This window comes from Tauraco erythrolophus, chromosome 1, assembly GCF_009769465.1.
Source record: "Tauraco erythrolophus isolate bTauEry1 chromosome 1, bTauEry1.pri, whole genome shotgun sequence".
NCBI lineage: Eukaryota > Metazoa > Chordata > Aves > Musophagiformes > Musophagidae > Tauraco > Tauraco erythrolophus.
Genome location: NC_141465.1, coordinates 387,724 through 409,700, shown reverse-complemented (window position 1 = coordinate 409,700; position 21,977 = coordinate 387,724). Strand labels below are relative to the sequence as shown.

The window sequence follows — 21,977 nt, the reverse complement described above, 5'->3', positions numbered from 1 at the left end:
GTAAAAGACTGTGCATGGAGGCACTGAACGAGGAGGTTTGGTACAAAGGAATCACAATTCAAAAGTGATGACTTTGGTTTTCTTTCAGTGTTGTGTGCTTACCTGGTACATACAGTGTTATTCCAAAATTTATTTTTTCATGACTACAGATACAATATAATCAAAAGAGGAAAAGGGTGTAATTTTTTATCGGAGTCAACAGCAAGTTTTCATGTCCTGCAACACTGTTATTGATACTGAACTGTTAGTGTTTTCCTCAGTACAAAGGTCTTAGGGCAAGCCTAGTGTAGAAGTGGTGTATATCCTCACTAGTGCCAGACAGATTTGCCTTTTGTTGAGCTCAGGCACACATGGAAATCTTCCTTCTTTTATAAATAAAATTTCAGCACAGTCTGATTGGTTTGTTTTTTGCAATTTAGTCTGAAAATAGACTCAGGCAAAAATACTCAAAGTAAGATCCAACACCTGATACATAATCAGTTTTTAATTATCCGTGTTCATTAACAGTTCTTAACATTTCATTTGGAAATACTTTTCCTCTCATCCTTCCAAAAGTGAGTAATAGGAGAAAACATTTCATTCCGTTTTCCATAATCTTTGGTTTGGGTAGTAACTAACATGAAGAATTGCATTTTCACTACTTGTTGAAAAAAACGTTATGATTTTCTTTCCTGACAAAACGTGTAGCTGTGTGTTTGGCTCATAGCAGGGTCTCCTTGCTAGCTTTGATGAAGTCAAGCAGCGTTCATTCTGTAACGAAAACTGCCGTGTGTTTGCTAGGTTATTGCAAGTGAAGAAGACCTTACGCCGCCTAGTCTGGTGGTGCCAGAGCCCCGGGCAGATGGGCTACATCACACCCTTGCAGACCATATAGCCTCTATCCTTCCTTCTCTTTCACTTTCCCAGAGGGAAAAAAAGGTTTGTGTTGTCTTTTGTTCATTTCCTAAAACCACAAAGAAATGTGATTATCGGGGTTTAATACACCTTTCTTTTTTAACAGAATCTGCATGACTACTTTTCCCCTAACTATAGCAAGAAAAAGACTGTCACCCCCAAGTACCCTCTGTTATTTAACTACCATGATACCCTGGCTCAGCGGTTGCACCCCCTGAAGGTATAGTGCCACCTCTCATCTATAAACAGTTCTGAAGGCCACAGGCAGCGAATACTCAATGCACTAGAAGGGATGGAGTAGTGTTTCTACAAACAGTGAAACAGTATAGCCTGGATTTTTCCTGCTGAGATAGACACACTAACACACGTGTTTGTTCTGCTTGAGAAGCAATGAGTTACTGCTGCTGACAGAGGGCACATCACACACACACACAGCGTTAGATTGATTTCAGTGATCTGTTTGCTTTGTTAATAAGAATGTTCAGCCTTTGGCATAGACAAGAGGTATTAACAAAACTCTGGCTTTACTGTAGTCAAACACTGATGAAACTGCAGAAAATGAGTTACTAAATTTATAACTGATTTAACTTGTAGACTGGATTAAATACCGAGATGTAGAAAAGTGTGAGAAAAGATACAGAGTTTGTTAGTGAACACAAGAGGTGTGCCCAGCTTGACTGAATAGTTGCAGTGTAGTGTATACCCAAGACATCGCCAAATTCTGACACAGGCAGAAAGGTTCAGAGTCTGCAAGATTTGAGATTATTTCAAAGGAACAGTTCCCAGAGTTTCTGAACCAAAAAACCCACTATGAATTCCTCAAATTTTTCCAAAGCTAGGGTGTAGTTTTACCATTAAACTTTGAAAATACCCTGCAGGCAGTACAAGTGATAATACAGTTCTGTAGCTGCCTGACTTCCTGAATTACAAATTGTCTGTGGAATACGTTGTCAACCGTTGATTAAAACGGTATTCAGAAACAAATTGAGCTTTACACCCTGGAGGCAGTCAAGCAGAAGGCAGGACAGAGTAATTAATCACCAAGAGAGATGCTCTTAGCAGCCATAGACATGATGTATCTGATGTCCTTGCTGCAGAGCAAATGCAGGATATAGCACGATGTTTGAGGAGTGGATAGAGGAAAAAGGTTTGGAAGATGCAATACAAGAAAAAACGTACTGTGTCTAATACTAAAAAGAGCTGAAAGATACCAGTAAGTCCCAAAAATTAAATCCTTCAATATATAGGGATGCTGCAGTCACAGACTGGTTGAGCTTATGGACTTCATTACTATGAGAAGTAGCTGAAAGATCAGCTGAAAGATATGTGGAAGGTACCTGCTGCCTGACCAAATAGATCAGGACATATTTCTGTATTCCAGAATTTTTGAATCTAGCTAGCACAGGCAAAAACCTTCTAACGAGTGCCTGTTATTATGCCATCGTTATCTTACGTATCTCGTTTTTTTCGGCCTGAACTATCTGACACTGTGATTCAGTAACACACTATGAGTATATGCTCAAATATAAGTTTAAGTCCAGTAGGCTTAAACACATGCTTATGTCTTCTGCTATAAAAATACTTCTTTATTCAAACATAATTTTAGAAATCCACTGGTCCGAACACTTACTTTAATTCTGGTACTTTGTTTTTTTGCTCCAGGTCCAGGAGAACTTAAATCCAGAAAAGATTGAACATGAAATGATGGATAAACTGCCTCTTACAGAACTTATCCATTTCACTCTTCCCTCAGCTGAAGACAACACTAAACGCTTGGCCAGAGTTCACGAGCTCAGGCATCATTGTACCAGTGGTAACCTGATTTTCATTGATAAAATTTCCATTTTTTTCTTCTGGTTGATGGTCCTGTTAAATAGCAAGAATATAGGGGCAAGTTTTTTTTCAGCTGCCTAAGATCTTTGCAGAATTTCCCAGTTCACATCCTTGCTTATACCTCAGCCTACTATACAAGTTAGGACTAACTTTAGACCTCAGCGTTGTGGTTAATGGGCAGGGCTGTATGAGTGTTAAATATTGCATGACTTAGAGCTGGAAGTGTGTTAGAACTCATTTATTTATTTATAGTCACGAACATAAAACCACTACTAAATCCGAGAGGAAAAAAAAAAAGTTGTACAAATTGTTATTTTGATCCTAGGACATATAATGCATTTTAGGAGACACTGATGTAAGCTGTATGTTTATTTACCAACACCCTTTTGGTGGAGGAGCACGTGTATCTTAGGTAGAAGATTTTTATTGGGCAATAAATGGCTTTCAGAATGTGTTCGGTGTAAGCTGTTGGTGTTAATAATGAAATGGCTTCTATAATAGTCCCTTTATCAAACCAAGAATACATTAACTTCTTCAACCATAATCACTTCTGCAGTTACCCTTTCTTGGAGTGTGCATACCATCATGACATACACTGTGAAACAAGCCCAAAGGCTGCCTAAAAACCCTGAGGTAGTTTCAACAGTTTATGCTAGACACAAAAATCCAAATCCCTTTGGTCACATTTATGCCGTCTTACAAGGCACAGGATTTGAAGGTACTTTCCCAGCTATTCAGTCCTGAAATCCCTTATGTTGGATTAATTTACGCTCGCTGCGTTGTTTCTAGTTGTTGGGATGTTTGTTTTGGACATTAAGCTGTTAAGGTATTCTGTGTTGCTGTGGCATTCCAGCTGCTGGAGATCAAATTTGATGGTCTTCACTGGTCCGTACTGTACTGCCAAACTCTCCCAACTGTTAGCTGGCAATATCTTTGCTTCTATAAGGAAGGTGATGGGTATGAACAGGGGGTGAGATGACCAACATTTTCAAGATGTGTGACGTGCTTGGGTGTTTGCCTACCATAAGGAGAAAACATTCCAAACTGAAGATACTCCTCGTATGATTTGGGCACTGAACTACCTGTCTTAAAATTCAGTCCTTCTCGTGCTTATCATTGTTATGTGGACACCGATGCATCCAACCACAAGTAGGATTTATTGTTTATTGCACCTTGCATGCTTCTGTATAAATTATGTGTAAAATTTTGTCTGAAGAGAAAAAAGCATTTGGTGCTTGGTTTGAGAAGCTACAGATAATAAAAAAGTTGGTGGTAATGGAAGCCTTTTCATGAACTGACAACAACTAGTTGTTACCTGGTTTGATAAAGTCTACTCGGTATTTCAAAATCAACATCATTTATATAAAGTTAATGAGCCAAGAGGTATTCAGATGTAGGAAACACTTCATTTAAGGTGGGTTAGTAGTTAGGCATATCATTTTGCAATTTGGAAGCATTCAACTTCAAATGCAGTGTAAAATGTAGCTCACATAATCTGATCCAGTACCGTTAAGGAAATGGTTGTTGGCTTTTGCAGAGTTGCCAAGAACAATACACTCACATAGTCTCCTATTTATCTTTTGCTGAGCCGTAAGGACGTTTTCAGTTAATGATTTTAATTCCTTTCTAGAACTTCTGAGTTGGGCTGAAGTAGAAAGAGCCTTCAGAGTGTTTACTTTTGAAAGCCTGAGGCTGACGGGCCTGAGTGACTCTGGTCTCCTGGAGAGCTCTGGATCTATGGTTGGAGCTGGTTCTGAAGTGTCTTACATCCCTTGGGAGAATCCAGCCCGCTTTGCAAGACAGCTGAGACAACTGTTCCTTATGGAAAAGAGGCTTAGTGAGAAATCTCCAAGAGGCTCTGGTAAAAACCTGTTTACATTACTCCTGAAGAATTTAAACCCGCTATTTATTTTGCCATATCATTTGCAATTCCAGGGCTGTGATTTTTCTTGCCTGTACAAATCACTGAATTTGGAGTATTCCATGGTCTGTCCGTTGAGTATCCATGTAGGATTACTAGCTGAAGACAAAAGCTAGCTATTTGGTGTGACAGCTTTTATTTAAGCAGCTCTTTAAAATCATATCTGTGGAAGAGTATGAACGAGCAAACTGTTTTATTGCTCGTGGAATCAAATATATTTTAGAGCCACAAAATACTGAAGACATGCTGAAATACCTTTCTGATTACAGGCTCTTGTGAGTTGTGGTGGCAGCCGAGTCTTTTACAAACTCAGTAGCAACCACAGAGTGAAATCAGAAGTGATGTATAAGGTTAATTAGATAATTACTAGTAAATGAGCATTCGGAAGTGGAAAGGATATATGTAAGTTACACAAGGACTCTAAAAGGTGATATAAAAAGCTGAAAATGGAAAAAAGGTGTGCTATATGTTGTAATTACACATGCAGACATACTTCTTCCTATAAATTTTATTTTTTCTTACTTCGTTTGCAGTCCGTGCAATTAGTCTGTCTGTAGCAAGTTACCGTGTGACACTTGAGCCATTATAACTATCTCATTCATCTTGGAACGGGAACGTTTTAGCTGGAAGGGTCAGAGATGGAGATCTCTTGCAGACAATGCAGAGTGAATTATCTGCAAGTTCTACATCTTCTCCTTCTGCTGATGCTAACATAATGAAAAGTTGTTGGCCAGGAGCAGTGTTGGCCAAGAAGCAATATTGAAAACAAGGGATTATTTTTCTGGGATGTGAGAAAAATAGAAATTAGGTCAGTTTAAGCTGCTGTACCTTTAGATTCGTGATGTTGCCTGTGCTTTCCTAATACAGATGCCCAGGCAACAAGCTTAGATGGGATCCTTTCCTTAGAAGGTTGAAGCAGACAAAATGAATCATGCATATCTGCCTTTCTTCTGAATTTTGGGAACCCTTTCTGGCTGTTAATTTATTTTACTTTTATGTTAGTCACAATACTAAATATTGCAATTACAAATATAGCCTCCAATATTTCATCACTTCTGCAACAATAAAGCAAATACCCAGAAGAGAAAATTGCTTTCAGATTTCTTAAATCTCCTAAAAGCAGTCAGTAGGCAGGTCTGATTTCCGAGAGAAGCACAGCCAGGCATACCTCTGGAAGCTGAGCTGGTTATGAGCCACTTAACAAATACTCTCCGGAGTATTTTCTCTCAGGAAGAGTATTTTTCTTGTATGTGTGAATTTTGATCAAATATTAGTGTCCTCTGCCCTAACCCTGCACATAAACTACTTTTTAAAAGGAAATTATTATAAGAAATTATGAGAGTGTAGCCGTTAGTCTGCATGTGACGTTACTCGTGTCAGGTGCCCGTTGTAACAGTGAGAGTTCACCAGGAATCACTGCTCAGATCCTCGGCAGAAGTAATATCTGTCAGTAGCTTATAGAACTCTATAAACCCAATTAATTTTGATTTATTTAAAATTTTGTATTTTTCAAAGATACGTTAAAATGTCAAAAATAATGGATTTTGCTTCCTTTTTTTGTCATCTGTGCAAAGGAGTGCTTGTTGTTGGTTCTCTTGTATAGTAAGCAGAAAAACAGTTCTTCGTGTCTGAGTCCTGAGGATGCTGCTTAAAGTATTTTTAATCTTTTTGGCCATGAAAGGCCAGTGTAGGACAAATAAGAGGATGATTTAAGTGGCTCTTGTAAACGATTCTGTTCTTTTTTCTTTTCTTTTTAATGAACTGTCTGGTACTTTTTGTCCCTGGATTTCCACTTGCCCTTTTATGCCAGAAGTGTGGCAGAGCTGATCGAGCATTTATTGGATTAGTGTTGGAAAAGGAAGCTTCATCTTGATGGCAGTCTCATCAGGGAGACTAAGGAAACTGCATCACTGCAACCTTAGTGTTTAGGGCTGAAATTTCTGGAATGCGTCTTAAAATTCTGCTTTCAATTTCCAGGACATACAGATGCAAATGGAAAAGATGGAAGAGATGGTCTGGCTGATCCTGTTTTGAACAAAGAATTGGATCTTTTTATTTCTGATACGGTAAGTGTGAGGAATGGGATAAACTGTGCTCTGTGGCATGGGACAGCAGAAGATACTGCTCAGTGCCAGGAGGTGTTACCCGGGTTTCCTTTGCAGTGCTGCATGCAAACCTGAATTTTGTGGTGTTTGGCAAACAGTGCTTAAGCACTAGGAAATCACTTTCTTTGAGTTCTGAGGTGGTGGGTCTTGGTGAAACTGCTAATGACAATTCTGTGCTGGTTTCAATGAACACCAGGGGTCAAATACTCACGTGAGAGATTGAGAGAAATTGCCAAACACTAATAGACTGTGTAGTTTGGCATCTTCAGAAACACCTGCCTGCCATACAGCCCTGGATAAATATAGCAATTTTAAAATTACTTCATAGGACGTGTTTAAATATTCATAATTGCTTACAGAGCTCAAAAACGTATAACCTAATAATGAAAATATTTAGATTGTGTTTGCCATAAAAAAGCCAAGACCACAAACCTTTGGGAGTAATTGTGTTTTTTATTAAGTAGGGCCATACAGCTCTACACGTGTGCAGCATTATGCAGTTAGCTGTGATGCAACATGGGACGCTGTCTGTTAAATCAACAAGGTTACAGTTAATTTAATACAACTGATGCTGAAATGCTGATGTGCTTTATTTTGTTTTGGTGTATTTTAAGGTAAGTCTGGAAAATTGTGGCCTAGGACCAAACCTGGAAGAAATAAAAAAGACACAGAGGCGTTGTTTGACAGACTGGAGCTTCGCTGAGCATTTTCAACCCCATGTTCTTCTCCAGGTATCTGTGAGCTGACAATCTTGTACACACAGTCACTCCTCAGAGTGCTGTACAAAGAATGAGTAGCAGAGTGCAGAGTATTTCCCTGCTAGATAATGGACTCAGTTTTATCCCTTTTACATTTTCACCCAGACCCGTTGTTCTTTAGCTGTTTTTCAGTTTCTTGTGTGAAATTTAGTTTGTGATGGGTTATTATTTCCTGGTTTGGCCAAACTGCAGCTGTCCTTTTTAGTAGTGAGTCTTTAGCTAAACGTGTGATGGAGACAAAATGATCTTGCCCTTAGGGGTGACCCTCCCTGGCATTGTGGGACCCATTGGTGCAGAGGACGTGAAGGCACACTTTGCAAATACCTATGCAGTATGTGTTTTGTGGGCAAGTAGAAAATTTTCTTGTAATGGTACTTCACCCTTTCAGGTCTACGAGCTTCATTTATAGAAATCTTGCAAGGTGAAAACTAAAACTCATCTTGCAGAAAGACAGAAGGACAAATGTGCAAGATAAGCTCAGGTGGAGATGGCTGCAGTTGGCAGTGGAGTGGGTTACTGGTTCCTGTGCTGCCTTGAGCTTCATGTGCTGCAATTCTTATTTGATCCTGACACTTGCTATCCGTGGGTGAAGGAACAGATTCTTGGACTTCTTCAGCATCACAAAGTTCAAGTCTGGTCATATGTTTCGGTACATGGGGAGTTCCTTCTTCTGCCAGATGCATAGCTAATGCTAACTGACCTGTCAATCAGCAGTGGATCTGGTCAAACAATACTGATGGCAAATACCTGTAACAGAAAATAATGTTTTATTGCAAGAGAATATAACATTTTGTAGGAATATTTCCTTATTTCCTTATGCTACATGTCACATCTGAACATAATTTTTCACACCACCTGATATTAAGGTTTTCATGTTTAAAGAGAATATTGTTGATGTGGAATTATTTCAGTTTTACTTCAGTTGCGTGATTCTGTAATAATAACAGTTTAAAAGAAGGCTTGCTTTTAGCTGTAACTGTAAAATAAGTTACAGCCTTCAGGCAATGCAAACTTTGAAAATGGTGGGGCAGTACAGAACAGAGTGGAATAACATAGGACACAGTAAATCTCAGAGATGTGCGGGTCATAGTATAGCAAATTGAATACCAAGTCAACATAACTGAGCTAAAAAAAAGTAAATTTGTTTTCTTTTTATCTAGTATATTTTACTTCTGCTTTTATTTACTATTTATATATTTTAATACTTTAATATTTGAAATTTTTAAAGTATTTATTTAATATTTAAATTTAGTTATTTATTAGTTAGTCAGACTTTTTCATTCAGGATCAGTCTCAGAAGGTGGAGCATGTGGCTGCCTCTTCTCAGTATGAAGAGTGGTGGAGTTTCAATTTCCACCTGCCTGGACATCTCACATTGCTGGAATCCAAATGCTTTGCCTGCATCTTGTAGGAGAGTGAAGTTCTGAAGCAGCTTTTGCTAAAAGCTGTGCTGTGTAGCATCTGTACGTGTGCTGCTGTCTGCAGGGAGGATGTGCCTTTATTCCTCTCCTTTTCAGGTTCTTCATACTGCGTCCCAGGAATACAGATGTATTGATTCCTTTTATCACACCCAGGATAACTCTTTGCTAATGGTTCTTCACAATCCTATGAATCAGTATCGCTCGTGCCAGGAGATTTGGGATGTTGCATTGCACTCCGATGTTGGATTCAGGTAATTGATTTTATATTTCATGTCCCATTCACAGTTGTGTTCAGTTAAAGGCTGCATGGCTACGTCTGGGGCAAAGCTTTGAAATTAGAAGATGTAACACATCTATGAGAAAGCAAGACATGCAGGTGGAAAACAGTGCTATATCAAAAGAATTCTGTTGAGACAAAGCTTTTCCTAGTGAGGAGAACCACGCAGTAACTGTGTGTGACTCCTTATCACAACCTATATAAAAATATATAATGCAAAGTCATGTTAGAGATACCTACATCAAGAAAATGATGTTAAGGACACTTCGGGTGAAGGAGGTTAAAAAAAAAAAGAAAATTCTAAGAATATAATTAGCAGGTTTTTCAACTATGTGTGCATAAATTGGGTGAGTGTCACTGGGAGAAAAGCTAGAAGCCCTTCATTAATGTTAGAATATTTTTTTTCACAGAATACCACACTCTTCTTAACTCCTTGTCACACTCTGCTCACCAGTTAGAGGCGTGCAAGTGGTTGATGGGTCCACTTTTAGAGCCTTTGTTGTGGGACCTTTTCGTTTTGGAATACATTTTTGCACTGAAACAGCCATATAAATGATGATGTGGATACAACTGCTAATCCAAATAATTGACCAAAGATAGAATATGTGTCCATGTACTGATGTGTAAAGAAGTTACAGTGTCATGGAGAGACAGCTGAGTTATCTTTAACCATGTCGCTCTGGTGCTCTATGGATTAATTATCGAATTATCAAATAGAATTTCAAGTAAATTATCCAAAGGACAACCCCCACCCCCCAATTGGTCTGCAGATGTCCCTTTGTATGTGCAGTGCCTTATTTATCAGAACATGGGAATCCTTTAATGGAAACTTTTGTTGGTGCCTATGTATTTGAACAGGTTTGAATGCTAAATAGGCAAAGTGTGTCTGCCTGAAGGCACGTTTTGTACTGGATTTGGTATCTTTACTCTCAGTCAAGGAGCTCTGTGTGGGTCCATCTCAGCTTGCCAGGCCCTTGGACTTAAGCTATTTGCCATGAAAAGAGGCTGTTGTGATTAGCAGTCACTGAGACCAGAGCCAGAAGAGATTTACCAGCAGAAACACAAAGTTCCTTGAAGAAAATGCTGTCTGTTTTGTGGTTGTTGGGCAAATCCACTAAATGACCGATCAATTATTGGTTTTGCAGGTATCTAGCAGCTGAAATCTTCCCCAAAAGATAGTGAAAGGTGGTGTGTTCAGGTAAACCTGGGTCTTGCATTCAGATAGACCCAGGCAGAGGGTCAGTGGTCTCCAACCCGTTACACAGAAGTCTGTTGGAGCCCAGAGCTGTTTAATTTGCCAGCTATTCTTACCCTTCTTTGGGGCACTGTATTCAAGTTTCTTAAACATAGACACATGGTGCCAGTTCAGCTGCCTGGTGTATCTGAGATGTCTGCTCAGGGCTGATATATGTGACACGAGACCCATAAGAGACCCGTACTCTTTTGGAACAGACACTGGAGACCAGGTCACATACTCTAGTACACCTAACATGTCACTTGGTGCTTACGTACACTGAGTAACACCTCAGTGGCGTGTTGTTGTTGTGTTGTCTGTAGGAGCAGATAGTGAGGAACCAGATCTCAGGAAGCGTTTCTCCTTGAAACAACAACTCTTCGTCTGTGGGGTCCTAGAACAACTTGCCTGGTCACCTTGAAAGGGCATCGAAATAGTCAATTCAAGGCCAATTGGGAAATGGGAAGAGCTCTTGGTACCTGCAAAACAAAAGTTGCTAATTTTGCATCCAAAGAAGGAACGAAGCATGTTCTCTGGAAGATGCATTATCGTTCAGTTGAGAATGGAATAGCTGTTTGCTTCCTTCTTACTCTTCCACATACACTGGAAACAAGTCTTAGATGTTAAAGATAGCTCCTGCTTGGGGCATACCATCTTTGTGCAGTGACTCCTCATCAGGTCCTCTTTCAAAGAAGCAAGGAGTTCCAGAAGAAACTGGCATGGAAGCTAACAAGGAGGTCTTTGCTCTTGTTTCATAGAAATACCTCTCTGTTGTGTGTGGTACTCGGTGTCCTTGAAGAGCTATGGGCTTGGTTGGTTCTGTTCTGTGGCATCCATACCTGCCTTTTCTCTGCAAAATAATCCGCCCGTTTTCTGACCTTATTCAGCCTTTTTGCTGAAGATCACTTCAGATTTCCAGACAAAGTGTTGTAAATATTTGCTAGTGTGTGTTTCCAAGCAACACGACACCTCTGTGGAAGACAGTCTTTAAATACCTGGAGTGCTCCAAGCTGTTGCCGGCGTTAGCTTCCAGATCCTGCTGGGTTGCCAGAAACAGGCACAAACCCTACTTGTTAATTAAGCAGCAGTATTACTCGTTTTTAACTTTGTGTGAAGTAGCTGGCTCCTGATGAGTTTAGGAACACTTTATTGAGTTTCCCTTCCATTAAAATGACTATTGCTCTACTTTGGGGGACAGATTTAAGAGTCCCACCGTCACCACGGGAGAGTCACAGATACACGACAGACGCTGTGCTTGACTGTCTGTGTCAGGAGTTCTCTAGCTGTGTTTGCTTGTTACTTCGTTACGGTGACATCTTACAGACTACGGACACACTTTGTAGGTTGCTCCATAGTCGCTGCCTGGAATATGCTTCTGTTACCAACTGATCGGTTGGGTCCTGTTCCGGCGAATTCTGATGCAAGAGGGAAATTAAATTTCTTACATTGCAGCAGCTGGTGGTCCCAGTTACCCTTCCTTCTTCCCTATGGATATCAGGTCCTGTAGTTTATGCACAACATCCAAAAATTCAGGAATTGTGCTCTTCAAGGGGTAGGCAGCAGGAGGCTGTCCATGAAATCCAACGGGTACTACTGACTGAGGGGTCTAAAGGCATGGGCACATGTACCTGCAGTGAGATGTGTGTGTAAGACATTTAAGCTCTGTTTAGGATAAGTGGCCTCTGTGAGGAAGCCAAGGGAATTCAGACCTTATCAAAACTATTCTTTTGCTTAAAGTTAATCTTAATGACATTAGTTTACTGTTTCATAGCGCACACATTGCACAAGTTACTGGAAAAGAATAATCCTTTCTGAGAAATGATTCTGAGTCAGACGTTGGCAGTAGTGACATCAGAATACATATTAATAGAATGTGTATTTTTGACTTTGAATGACTGTTTCATTGCCCTAAAATATTTTCCATGCGAATAATCTCTTTTTTTATTTGTAACGTATATTCATCTTCAAGTTATTCCAGAACTGACAACTCTAGGTTCCAGCCTAGTTTTGCCTTTTGTTTTCAACACCTTTTAGAGCTTGTACACTTTTCTTCAGATGCAAGCAGAGTCACGTTGTCCCTTCTGAGTGTAAGATCAATAGTTTCTCCATGCAAGCTTCCCAAAGGAGGCTCCACATGTATTGCAGGAACTGAGAGAGGCTTGTGTATCTTCAGCAGTGCATGAAGAGCATCCATCTCCAGTCTGTGCAGACAGCCCACGTAGTCATTCTCTTGGACATACAGTGTGATGCTGCAATAAGAACTTTAAAACTGTCGTGAACTGGTTGTGCCACCTACATGTTCACAACCAAAATCTGTAATGCATTTATAGAGCTTTTGAGTGCAATTGAATGATCTTGAACTTATAAATGCAAAACGTTGTGAAGACACAACAATTAAACCTCATGCATTCTTTAAAAGCCCCTTTTAGTTTTGCACACAGTGAGAACTTTACTTTAAGGAGTTATGGTCACACTCCAAACAAGGGGTTGAGTGGCAACTGCATATACGACTTCCAGGCTTTGTCCTGCCTGAGAAGCAGTTGTCCACAAGGAACTATTTTAGCAGTCATTTCAGACACCTTTGGAAGATGAGACAGTGCAGCTACAGATACTAGCTGCAAACTGTGAGTCGGTTGGTTTTCAGTGCTCAGTTCAACTGTTAATTGTGAATATTCTTAATTTAAGCCAAGCTACGGTGCACTGATTCTGTGATCTGGATTTGGATGACATTTTCCAAACACCTTTCTTGTCACACCGATAAAGAAGAGCTAGAAATTAAATAGAATAACACCTCAGTTGCTGAGCAAACAAATTAAGTGTATTCTAAAAGACAATATAAATCAAGAACCACTAAGAAAATAAGTTATGCTGGTGATAAAACAGTGAGGAGGAGAATGAGTCTGAACCTTTCTTAAACTGAATGTCTCTGTTTTCTGACTTTCTGGATTTTCTTTGGGAGCAGGAGTTCTTTGGAAGACAAGTTTCTAATATCCCTTTGCAGAAAGGATATCCAAAACCCCAAAGGTAACATATATTAAGCAAATACCAACCAGGCAAAAACACCAGCTCCTGTAAAAACTGAGCAAAACCCTTGTCAGACGCGAGCCTTCCCTCAAAGGTTATACAATAACATTTGTGTAAGAAACTGAGCAGCCAAGTGATGTTGTTTGGCCTGAGGTCGTGTTGGTGAAAACTGCGTTACAGTGAACAGAGCAATGATGTGCTTTTCAGGAGCTATCTTGAGCTGGTGGCCAGCTCCATCGAAGACTGGGTGAAAGAGGAAGAAGTCAAATACCAAGAAGAGAAGATGGCTAAGGAGAGAGAATCTCTTAGGCTGGAAAAAGCCATGGCAGAAGGACTTTTCGAATCTTCTGCATGCGCTGTCAAAAAAAATGACTTCCCTAAGAAAGCCAAAAGTGAGTATCTTTGTTTTATCCTAGAAAATTCATTTTTCATGTGGAGTGCTGAGACTCAAAGTTGTCCAGACCAGAATTTCTTATGTTTTTTCCTAGGGTGACCTTGGTTTGTCATCTGTACAGGCATAAACATGTTTTGACATGAATTAATTACACGTATTTAAATATTCTGCATCATCCTCTGTTCTGAAAATGAAGAACTTTAATGTCAATCTATGATAGCTGTGTTTATGTAACGGAATTAATTTAAGGATTACATACAAATCTGAATCTTTGTTTAAATGGCTGAACATATGAAGAGATGAGCAGCAGTTAAAGTTGGCAACACGGTTCAGGCAAATTCCTTTTTAAAAGGGCAGGATTAAAGCTGGAAGTCAGAAGCTGTGGGCTAGAAGCTAAAACTGGAAACTGGAATTGACTGGACTGCAGAGCAAACTTTAATTACAAGCAACATTTTGGATAGTGAAAATTGTAAGCAGTTCATACAGTAATGTTGAGCAGGCAGCAAAATCTGGAAACCCCTTTTGACAAAAGAGAACTTTTGTCTAAATTGTCTGTGTATTTCAATGGCACTAACAAGGACTCGTTGATATTCAGCCTTTGCTTTGTTCACCTTCTGTGAGAATGCACTTCGAAACCCTCTAGTATCAGCAGTTAGCATTTCCAAAAATAGGAATGTTGTTCCTCAGCCCAATTAACATTTCTGATTATGATTTGGAAACTGAAAACACAGTTATGACTATTTCTAAATCATAATTTGTGCCTATCTGGCTCTCACAGGAGCTAAACCGAGTCTTGCCCATCTGGTGCCTGGTGCCAGTGGCTCCTGGAGAATCCCACTTGCTGAAGGAAGATCGTCGCCTCTAGCTGCGACGTGCAGATGGGCAGCAGTGGCTGTCGGTGATTTCAATGTCACTGGCACTGTTGTAACCCACACTGCAGCTTGTATTTTTAGATAAATTAAAATTTCTAGATAGTGTACTAGCAATTTCTGATGGTGTACTTGAACTTACCTTTTCTAGCAGGTAAATACCGAGTATCCCAGCGTGGTATCAACCCCCACACCTCAGAGATACCCTTTTAATGAGTCATGGACACTATAAAGCTCTAACAGTAAACAGGGGGTATGGTAAATATTTCTCTAGTGAGGGTTTGAGGGTTCAGACAGCATTTATTCACTTTTTTGTCCTGAAAAGTTATAATATCTATTATAATAGACTGGTATTGAGCTTGTTCTGGCGTGTGGTGAGCTGGTTAAAGCACTGGATCTGGATTCTGGAACTGTGGCAGTAGAAAAAATAATAAATACTGCTTATTGTTTATTCAGCATTGCTCTTCTGTGGTAAAAAACCAAACTTGTGTCAGGAGCAAAGCCTTCAACAGCAAGAAGCAGAGTGAGTCTTTAAATATGTTGATGTATTGTTTAGCATATTTGGTCCCCAGTTACGAGTATCGAGTAATACCAGTTGTCAGGTAAATTTCTTCTAACCTGAAGAGACTTTCTGTTTTGTATCTAAAAATATGTAACATTTTCCACTTTTATACTTTTACTGTTTTCAAATATATATGTTTTTATTTACTTGCACTTCTTTTATTTTTCCATTTTTTAAAATTCATGTTCAATTTTTATTTCTTTATTCCCCTTTCTTTTTTCAAAGGCACCACATCAGGACCTCAGAGCGTAATGGAGACCGTTCCAGAATCTCAGTCCAACAATGAAAAAAGTCTGTTTATCAGAGAAGGTTCCCTAAAGGTGAGGCAAAAATATGTGTGTTTCTGAAGTGGACTAAACAGCACTGCTTTCCCAGGAAGGGAAGCCTTTGTTCTTACAGAGGCTTCACTCTTAGTTTTTCTGCTCTTGGCTGTTTTTTGAATACATTTTTTCTTGTTTTCTTTAATTTATTCCTTATTGATTCAGTTATGTTATTTTCTTAAGGGAAGACTGTTTGGAGTTCGACTAGACATTCCAAAAGCCATTCATAATTGCAGTACTAGGAAACGAGTCGTGGGTAATATCCTACTTCTTGTTGTAGTTTCCTGGTTATAAAGCTACAAAAATGTAAGATCCAGATTCAGGGAAGTGCTTCTGTACCCAACTCCTGCTTTCACTATCTACATCTCCTGGAAGTTAAGGGGTGTAACTGTGGTACCTCAGAGCTCCCTCACGACAGAGAGTCCCTTTTCACAGCTGCAGACCATGGTCATGCGTTACAGAACTGACTTGCCCAGGTTCACACAGGAGGTTTCTGGCTGAGGCAGGAGTTACACACATGTTTTTCAAGTCTTAGCGTTGGCACTGTCTGTTAATTGGCACAAATCGAGCTTAATTGCTGTAGTACTCCTCTGCTTTTTGACTCCTCACAGCCGTAGTATGTCTCATCACGCGCAGAGCGTGTGATGCTCTGCACTTACAGTGCCAATATTGGAACGTCGGTACGAAATGGTGTTAACCAGTTCCTGGGCACTCAACTTGAGCTGGCATGGGGCAAGTTAGGCTCATGCCTAACTCGTGGCTCTGAACGCTTACCGTTTCTGCCACAGAAATGCTTGTGCTTTGGTATGCTTAGAATATAAAATGCTACAAAGCCCTGAATACTCTGGAAAATCTCAGATGTCTTCCTGATACAAGTTGATAATTCTGGCATCGTTACCTCATTCCTCTTTCTGTAAAAGAATAGAATCATAGAATCATAGAATGGTTAGGGCTGGAAGGGACCTTCAAAGGTCATCTAGTCCAACCCCCCTGCAAGGAACAGGGATATCTCCAACTAGATCAGGTTGCTCAGGGCCTCGTCCAACCTGGCCTTGAACGTCTCCAGAGATGGAGCATCCACCACCTCTCTGGGCAACCTGCTCCAGTGTTCTACAACTCTCATGGTAAAAAATTTTTTCCTAATATCCAACCTGAATCTACCTCCCTCTATTTTAAAACCATTACCCCTTGTCCTATCACAACTGGCCCTCCTGAACAGCCTCTCCCCATCTTTCTTGTAGGCCCCCTTGAGGTACTGGAAGACCGCTATAAGGTCACCCCGGAGCCTCCTCTTCTCCAGGCTGAACAGCCCCAACTCTTTCAGCCTGTCCTCATAGGAAAGGTGCTCCAGCCCTCTTATCATTTTGTCTCACAGTCGCATTTTGGGAATAACCTAATAGCAGTGATGCATTCAGATTTGGTAATAAACATCGAGGAAAAGCGCACAACAAAGTAATTCTTTTATGACTGAATGTGTAAGATACAAATAATCATCCAATACGTCTCCTGTGGTCAAGAATGGTCCTGTGGATTGAATGAGTCAGTAATTTTATGCAAAATGTAGTGCGTAATGTTGCAAGACTGTGGACATGTTTGGAAAACGTGAGTGACTTGAGGGACTTGGACATTGGTTCCTTGGAGTTTGTTTGCTTGCACTGTTTTCAGCATGCACGTGTGAAACATCTTGTAATACAAAGAGAGCTACAGTCATTTGAATTCCTAACATTTAACATAGGCTTGGAAAGAGGAGCAGGACCGATTACGAGAGGAAGAACAGCTTAAGGAAGAAAAAAAAGGAAAAAAAGAAAATTTGGGAGGTAAGAAGAAAGGACGTGAGATAACAATACATGAAGAAAGCAAAGGTTCCAACAAGAAATCTTCCAAAGAAAAGTTAAAAGATGAACCAGCAAAAGCCCCTGAATTTGAGGAAGATCCCAGCATCTCAGAACCACTTTCTGGGAAAGTTTATAAGGTAAGGAGTAATATTATTGCACCATGTTAGCAAAGTGCTAACAGTTTATATGTAGAGTCAAGATTACAGCAAAGCTATTATCCATTATGAAATTGGAGTTCAGGGCAAATTAAGCCTAACTAGATCTTGTTTAACTCCATCATTTTAGCAGCAGATCCTTTCCTAAAAGTTTTGGAAAGTGGTTTCTGATGTTTAAGATTATCCTACACAAGACTGTAATTAACTCGAGTGGTTTTTCGTGTATATGACATGAACACAATGATAAATTGACCATGGAAAATATATTTATGGGGTGAATTTTGCCTAAATTGTGATTTTCATGGGAGAAAATAGGAAAGGGGAAAGTAAAGACCTGTTCCAACTCCTGTATTTGGAGACTGCTAGACCTAGTTGGAGTTTTGGCTGTTGGGAATCAAATAAAAAGAGTTCACTGTTTCTTCCCTTTCCTGTTTCAAAATCCACGTTGTTGGAGTCCCCTAAAACAAGCTATTCTGCTTGTTATGCTAACAGAGGATATTTCCCACAGAGAGAACTCTTCACTAGTTGTGCTCAAACAGTTTGTAGGCAGTTTGCACTGCTTTGTGTTTGCAGAGTCTCAGCCTTCCATCCAAAACTTGCATAGGTCAATACATTTTAACTCAGAGATGTGTAATGTTTCAGTCTGAACTTGCTTGAGTGCACTCACCTAATTGTTTGCCAGTTTGTGACTCTTTGGAAGGCCCAGCAATCTAAGAATCAAATTTACAGTGTCTGAATTCCAAAATCCAGAGGGTGGAAAGCTGAACCATTATCTGTCCTTTATCTGATCCCACAGCATTGTACTTTCTCTCTTTGTACTTGGCCAGAATTTTGCTTTCCTTCTCATTGTGTGTTAAGCCACCAGTCTGCTTGCTACTCTTTGGTGTCCATGATGGCTTCATACCACTGAAGGACCAGGTTCTGCTCTCGTGTGTAACAAATTACTTCAGTTAGTAAGTGAGAAATTATTTGTATGTAAGAATAACATGTTATGTATTTGCTAAAGTTGTTATTACATTAGTTAAATATTGAAGCAAAAAATGTTGACCAGAACGGTGGGATCCTGAAGATCTGTCCTTCACTTGCCTCTTTCATGGCTTCTGCCTTTTTCTCATTTACACGTAATCTAAAACTTATTTTTCCAGTTTCTTGGCTACAATACAGGGGAGGATCTCATTCAAGTATCAGGAACCAATCAATATCTTTTCCCATCTGATGGAGGACAGATTCAAGTGGAGAAGATAAAGTTTGTAAAAGGTGTTTCTTTAATTCTTTATGCTTTGCTTTGACTCAGTTACTAACTGATGACATAGTTTCTTAATCCATAAATGTTTTTTCATGAATCAGTAGTAGAAAATCAGTTAAAGACATGGGCAAGTACCGTGTAATTCTATATTAGCCTCTATCACTACTAATGTTTACGTTTTCTTGTAGTGTGTTAATAATTGATAGAGAAATAAAGTACCAGAAAATTAGAAATGGAAAAATATCAGTTCATATTTATCTCTTCAGTGGCAATGAATGTTGCATGGTATTCCATTCCATTCCAAGAATGCACGTTCCAGTAATTCATCCAGTCAAATGCAATGTATTTAAGCAACAGAGTTACTCTGCAGCCTCTCAGATCTGATTGCCAGGAAATTTTTGAATATTTAGTCGAAACTCAGCTAACCTTCATTTTGTCGTCTCGGTCTGCTGCTAAGCAGTTCAGTCCTCTTCTGAGCAATTTTCTTTTTTGTGTACTTTATAGTTGCGGGTGCGGGTTTTTTGGGTGCGGGACGGTTCTGAAGCCTGGTGGGAGCAATGATAACATTCCATTGCTTTGCAGGTCCAACTTTGGTGAAGGTGAAAGTGATAAAAGACAACCACAATTTCTTCATTCATATCACAGACCCCAAGGAAAACTTAAAAGAAATTGAAGTGCAAGAAAGTAATGAGGAACAGAAATTTAGATCAGGTTAGTGGATTGACATCACTGATACAAAGAATTAATAGTTTGACCTATTTAGTAATTGCATGCCAACCTTTTCAAGTAAGAGAAAATAAATTCCTACTGATAGCAGAGAGTGAATAAGATCACCATTCTGTAAACAGAAGTAAAAATCCAGTCGGACAACTTCAGCACTGTGTAGAAAGGTCTTACCAAGACGAAGCAGCACACTTCAGGTCAACAGGTTCAAACCAGTCTCTTTTCCAAAGTGAGGAAATCAATCCTAAGAGTCACCATTCCTGAAGAAAAGACTTTTCTTCTGTAGTGGAGGACTCCTTCAGATCTTAATGTGGCCTAGGAAAGCCTCAGAAGATGCAAACTGAGTCGTGTCCATTGTGACTAGAATAAACATCTGCCCTTTATGGGGAGATTTCGCCCTTTGAGCTAGACCTCCTTTGGTGGGTCGGATGACCGTAGCATTAGTGCCTCCTCAAGACCTTTGCTGTGGAAGCAGATCATTCTGCAGTTCAGCAACTTCTACTGCTGGTTGCCATGTTGCTGACACTCATGAAGCGTTGAATCCAAATCCTTTCTGAACCGGGGTGAGAGCATTCCCAAGAAGGAAGCCAGTCTGTAATGATTTGTGGATATGTTTGCCAAAAGCACTATGGAGTTGCTCTCACTGAACTGAAGAGTATTGGAAGAGTAAAGCTTTTGGTAAGCGTGTTAAGTCTCTTAATCTTCACCAGTGTTAGGAAGCATCCTGCTCCTGCTTCTCTCCTTGGCTTCCACTGCCACCAGTGGTGTAATTGTAGGTTGTCTGGATAGAAAATCTGCATGCCTTCCACAGAGGGGATGGTTCTTGTCTGCCCTCTGAAAGTAGTCCTGTGTCATCTGCCAACTGGTACTTTCAATCCCCAGTGCGCCAGCATCTGAGACAGGCTGTATTCACCTGGCACCAGTGGGAGGCTTCCCTCGTGTGTCGACAGGAGCACCTTATAGAAAGGCAGGAGGGAAGAGAAGAACCAGTCTTCTCTGATACTTGGCACTGGCTGAATGGTGCGATGGTAACTTCTAATGCAGTCAGAATGGCAAAACAGCATCCTGCAGGTGGTAGTCATCGGTGAACATTGCAGTGATGGACAGTAAATGGGATCAAACCAGGTCTCAGCGTGCATGCCTTGTTGAGGGAAGAACTGGAGATGGCTCGGTGTCGGGTGCTTGCCTGAACCTTCTTTTGTGGTCTTCTCTGCAGTTCCTCACAGTTTTAAGAAGCTGTTCCCCATGTTGGAAATCCCAAGGATTTCCTCTGACCAGCAGAGCCTTTCTTTAAGGCAGTGGGAGTTTAACTAGAGGTGGGGTGGGATTCAGTGTCACTGTCTCGGAGGTGTTACCTTCCATGGTTCATGTGGTTTCAAGGATCAAGTACTCATCACATGGCATCTTGTCCTGCGCCCCAGGAGAGCTTGTCTCCTGATCGCTTTCACTAACGCCAGACGTATCTTTGGACCTAATTTCTCAACTTTTTCTCCTTTCTTTCCTTTCCTCCTCGAGGTACGGTCTGTGTGACAATACCTGAGGGACAGTGACTTTTATTTCTGAGTGGTCCACGTGTGGTGGAAATGAGCAGTTTAGCGTTCTTGTCAGCCAAGCAGGCAACAGAAACAAGGATCCTGGACTGCAGAACCAGGTTGTGTGGCTGTTTGAATTCACACACTTTTCACTAGCTGCTGCTGTGAAGCCTGTTTGTACACCCCTGGGCAGTGAGAGTGCGATTTCCGGATGAAAAACCACAGCTGTGTGACGCAAAACTACTGTGTACTGCCCTGTGAGTGGGAAGGGAAAGGTTTCTCCGTCCCACCTTAGTCTGTTTTACGGGTCGGTCATCTGCACTGAGGTGCCACTGTGCACACCAGTCACTGGTTTGCAGGTCAGGTGCTTCTGGTACGTGTCGCTGTCTTGAAAATTCATTCCGATTTTTTTTTTTAAAGGAAAATTGAAAAATCGAAAGAAAGCGGTGAGCAAGTTTGGATCTTTTTCAGCCACCTTGGAAAATGGAATCCATCTGTCCCTGAGCTATTATGGACCTACAGGGAAGACAGCAGGTAAAGTAAGCAAATAGAAAAGGATATTTGAGAACCATAGGGGGAATTCTTTTTTTTTTCCCCCCATATTTTTTTTTTGGTTCATACACTTCTTAACCCAATAATTTGTTGCATGCGATTCTGCCTTTCTCAGCAGCTGTTACTGCGTGGTGGGGGATTTTCAGCTAGGCTGGAGAAGAGATCACATTGTCAAGAACGTTCTGTGATTCAGATTTCAAAATGGGGAGAGGTCTCCGCGCGTTTTTACTTACTGTGAAAACAGAGCCGTGCGGGGAGAAGCTTGCAAGTATTGTTATTAAGTAGCCCAGGAAAATCAGCCAATTAATTTGAGCCAAAGAAA

At 40.4% G+C, this 21,977-nt stretch overlaps 1 protein-coding gene across 1 annotated transcript in view; it reads left to right on the top strand.

Annotated features, from left to right (window-relative positions):
* The window catches only part of SPAG17 (sperm associated antigen 17), a 97,415-nt gene that overhangs the window by 36,022 nt on the left and 39,416 nt on the right, over nucleotides 1-21,977 (top strand). The window contains exons 11-23 of the mRNA XM_086622576.1: nucleotides 781-918; nucleotides 1,001-1,114; nucleotides 2,557-2,707; nucleotides 4,358-4,588; nucleotides 6,626-6,714; nucleotides 7,368-7,484; nucleotides 9,029-9,183; nucleotides 13,675-13,859; nucleotides 15,518-15,612; nucleotides 17,348-17,584; nucleotides 18,748-18,859; nucleotides 19,431-19,559; nucleotides 21,524-21,637. Coding sequence (XP_086478702.1) covers nucleotides 781-918; nucleotides 1,001-1,114; nucleotides 2,557-2,707; nucleotides 4,358-4,588; nucleotides 6,626-6,714; nucleotides 7,368-7,484; nucleotides 9,029-9,183; nucleotides 13,675-13,859; nucleotides 15,518-15,612; nucleotides 17,348-17,584; nucleotides 18,748-18,859; nucleotides 19,431-19,559; nucleotides 21,524-21,637 — 1,867 coding nt within the window. The remainder of the gene's footprint in view (nucleotides 1-780; nucleotides 919-1,000; nucleotides 1,115-2,556; nucleotides 2,708-4,357; nucleotides 4,589-6,625; nucleotides 6,715-7,367; nucleotides 7,485-9,028; nucleotides 9,184-13,674; nucleotides 13,860-15,517; nucleotides 15,613-17,347; nucleotides 17,585-18,747; nucleotides 18,860-19,430; nucleotides 19,560-21,523; nucleotides 21,638-21,977) is intronic.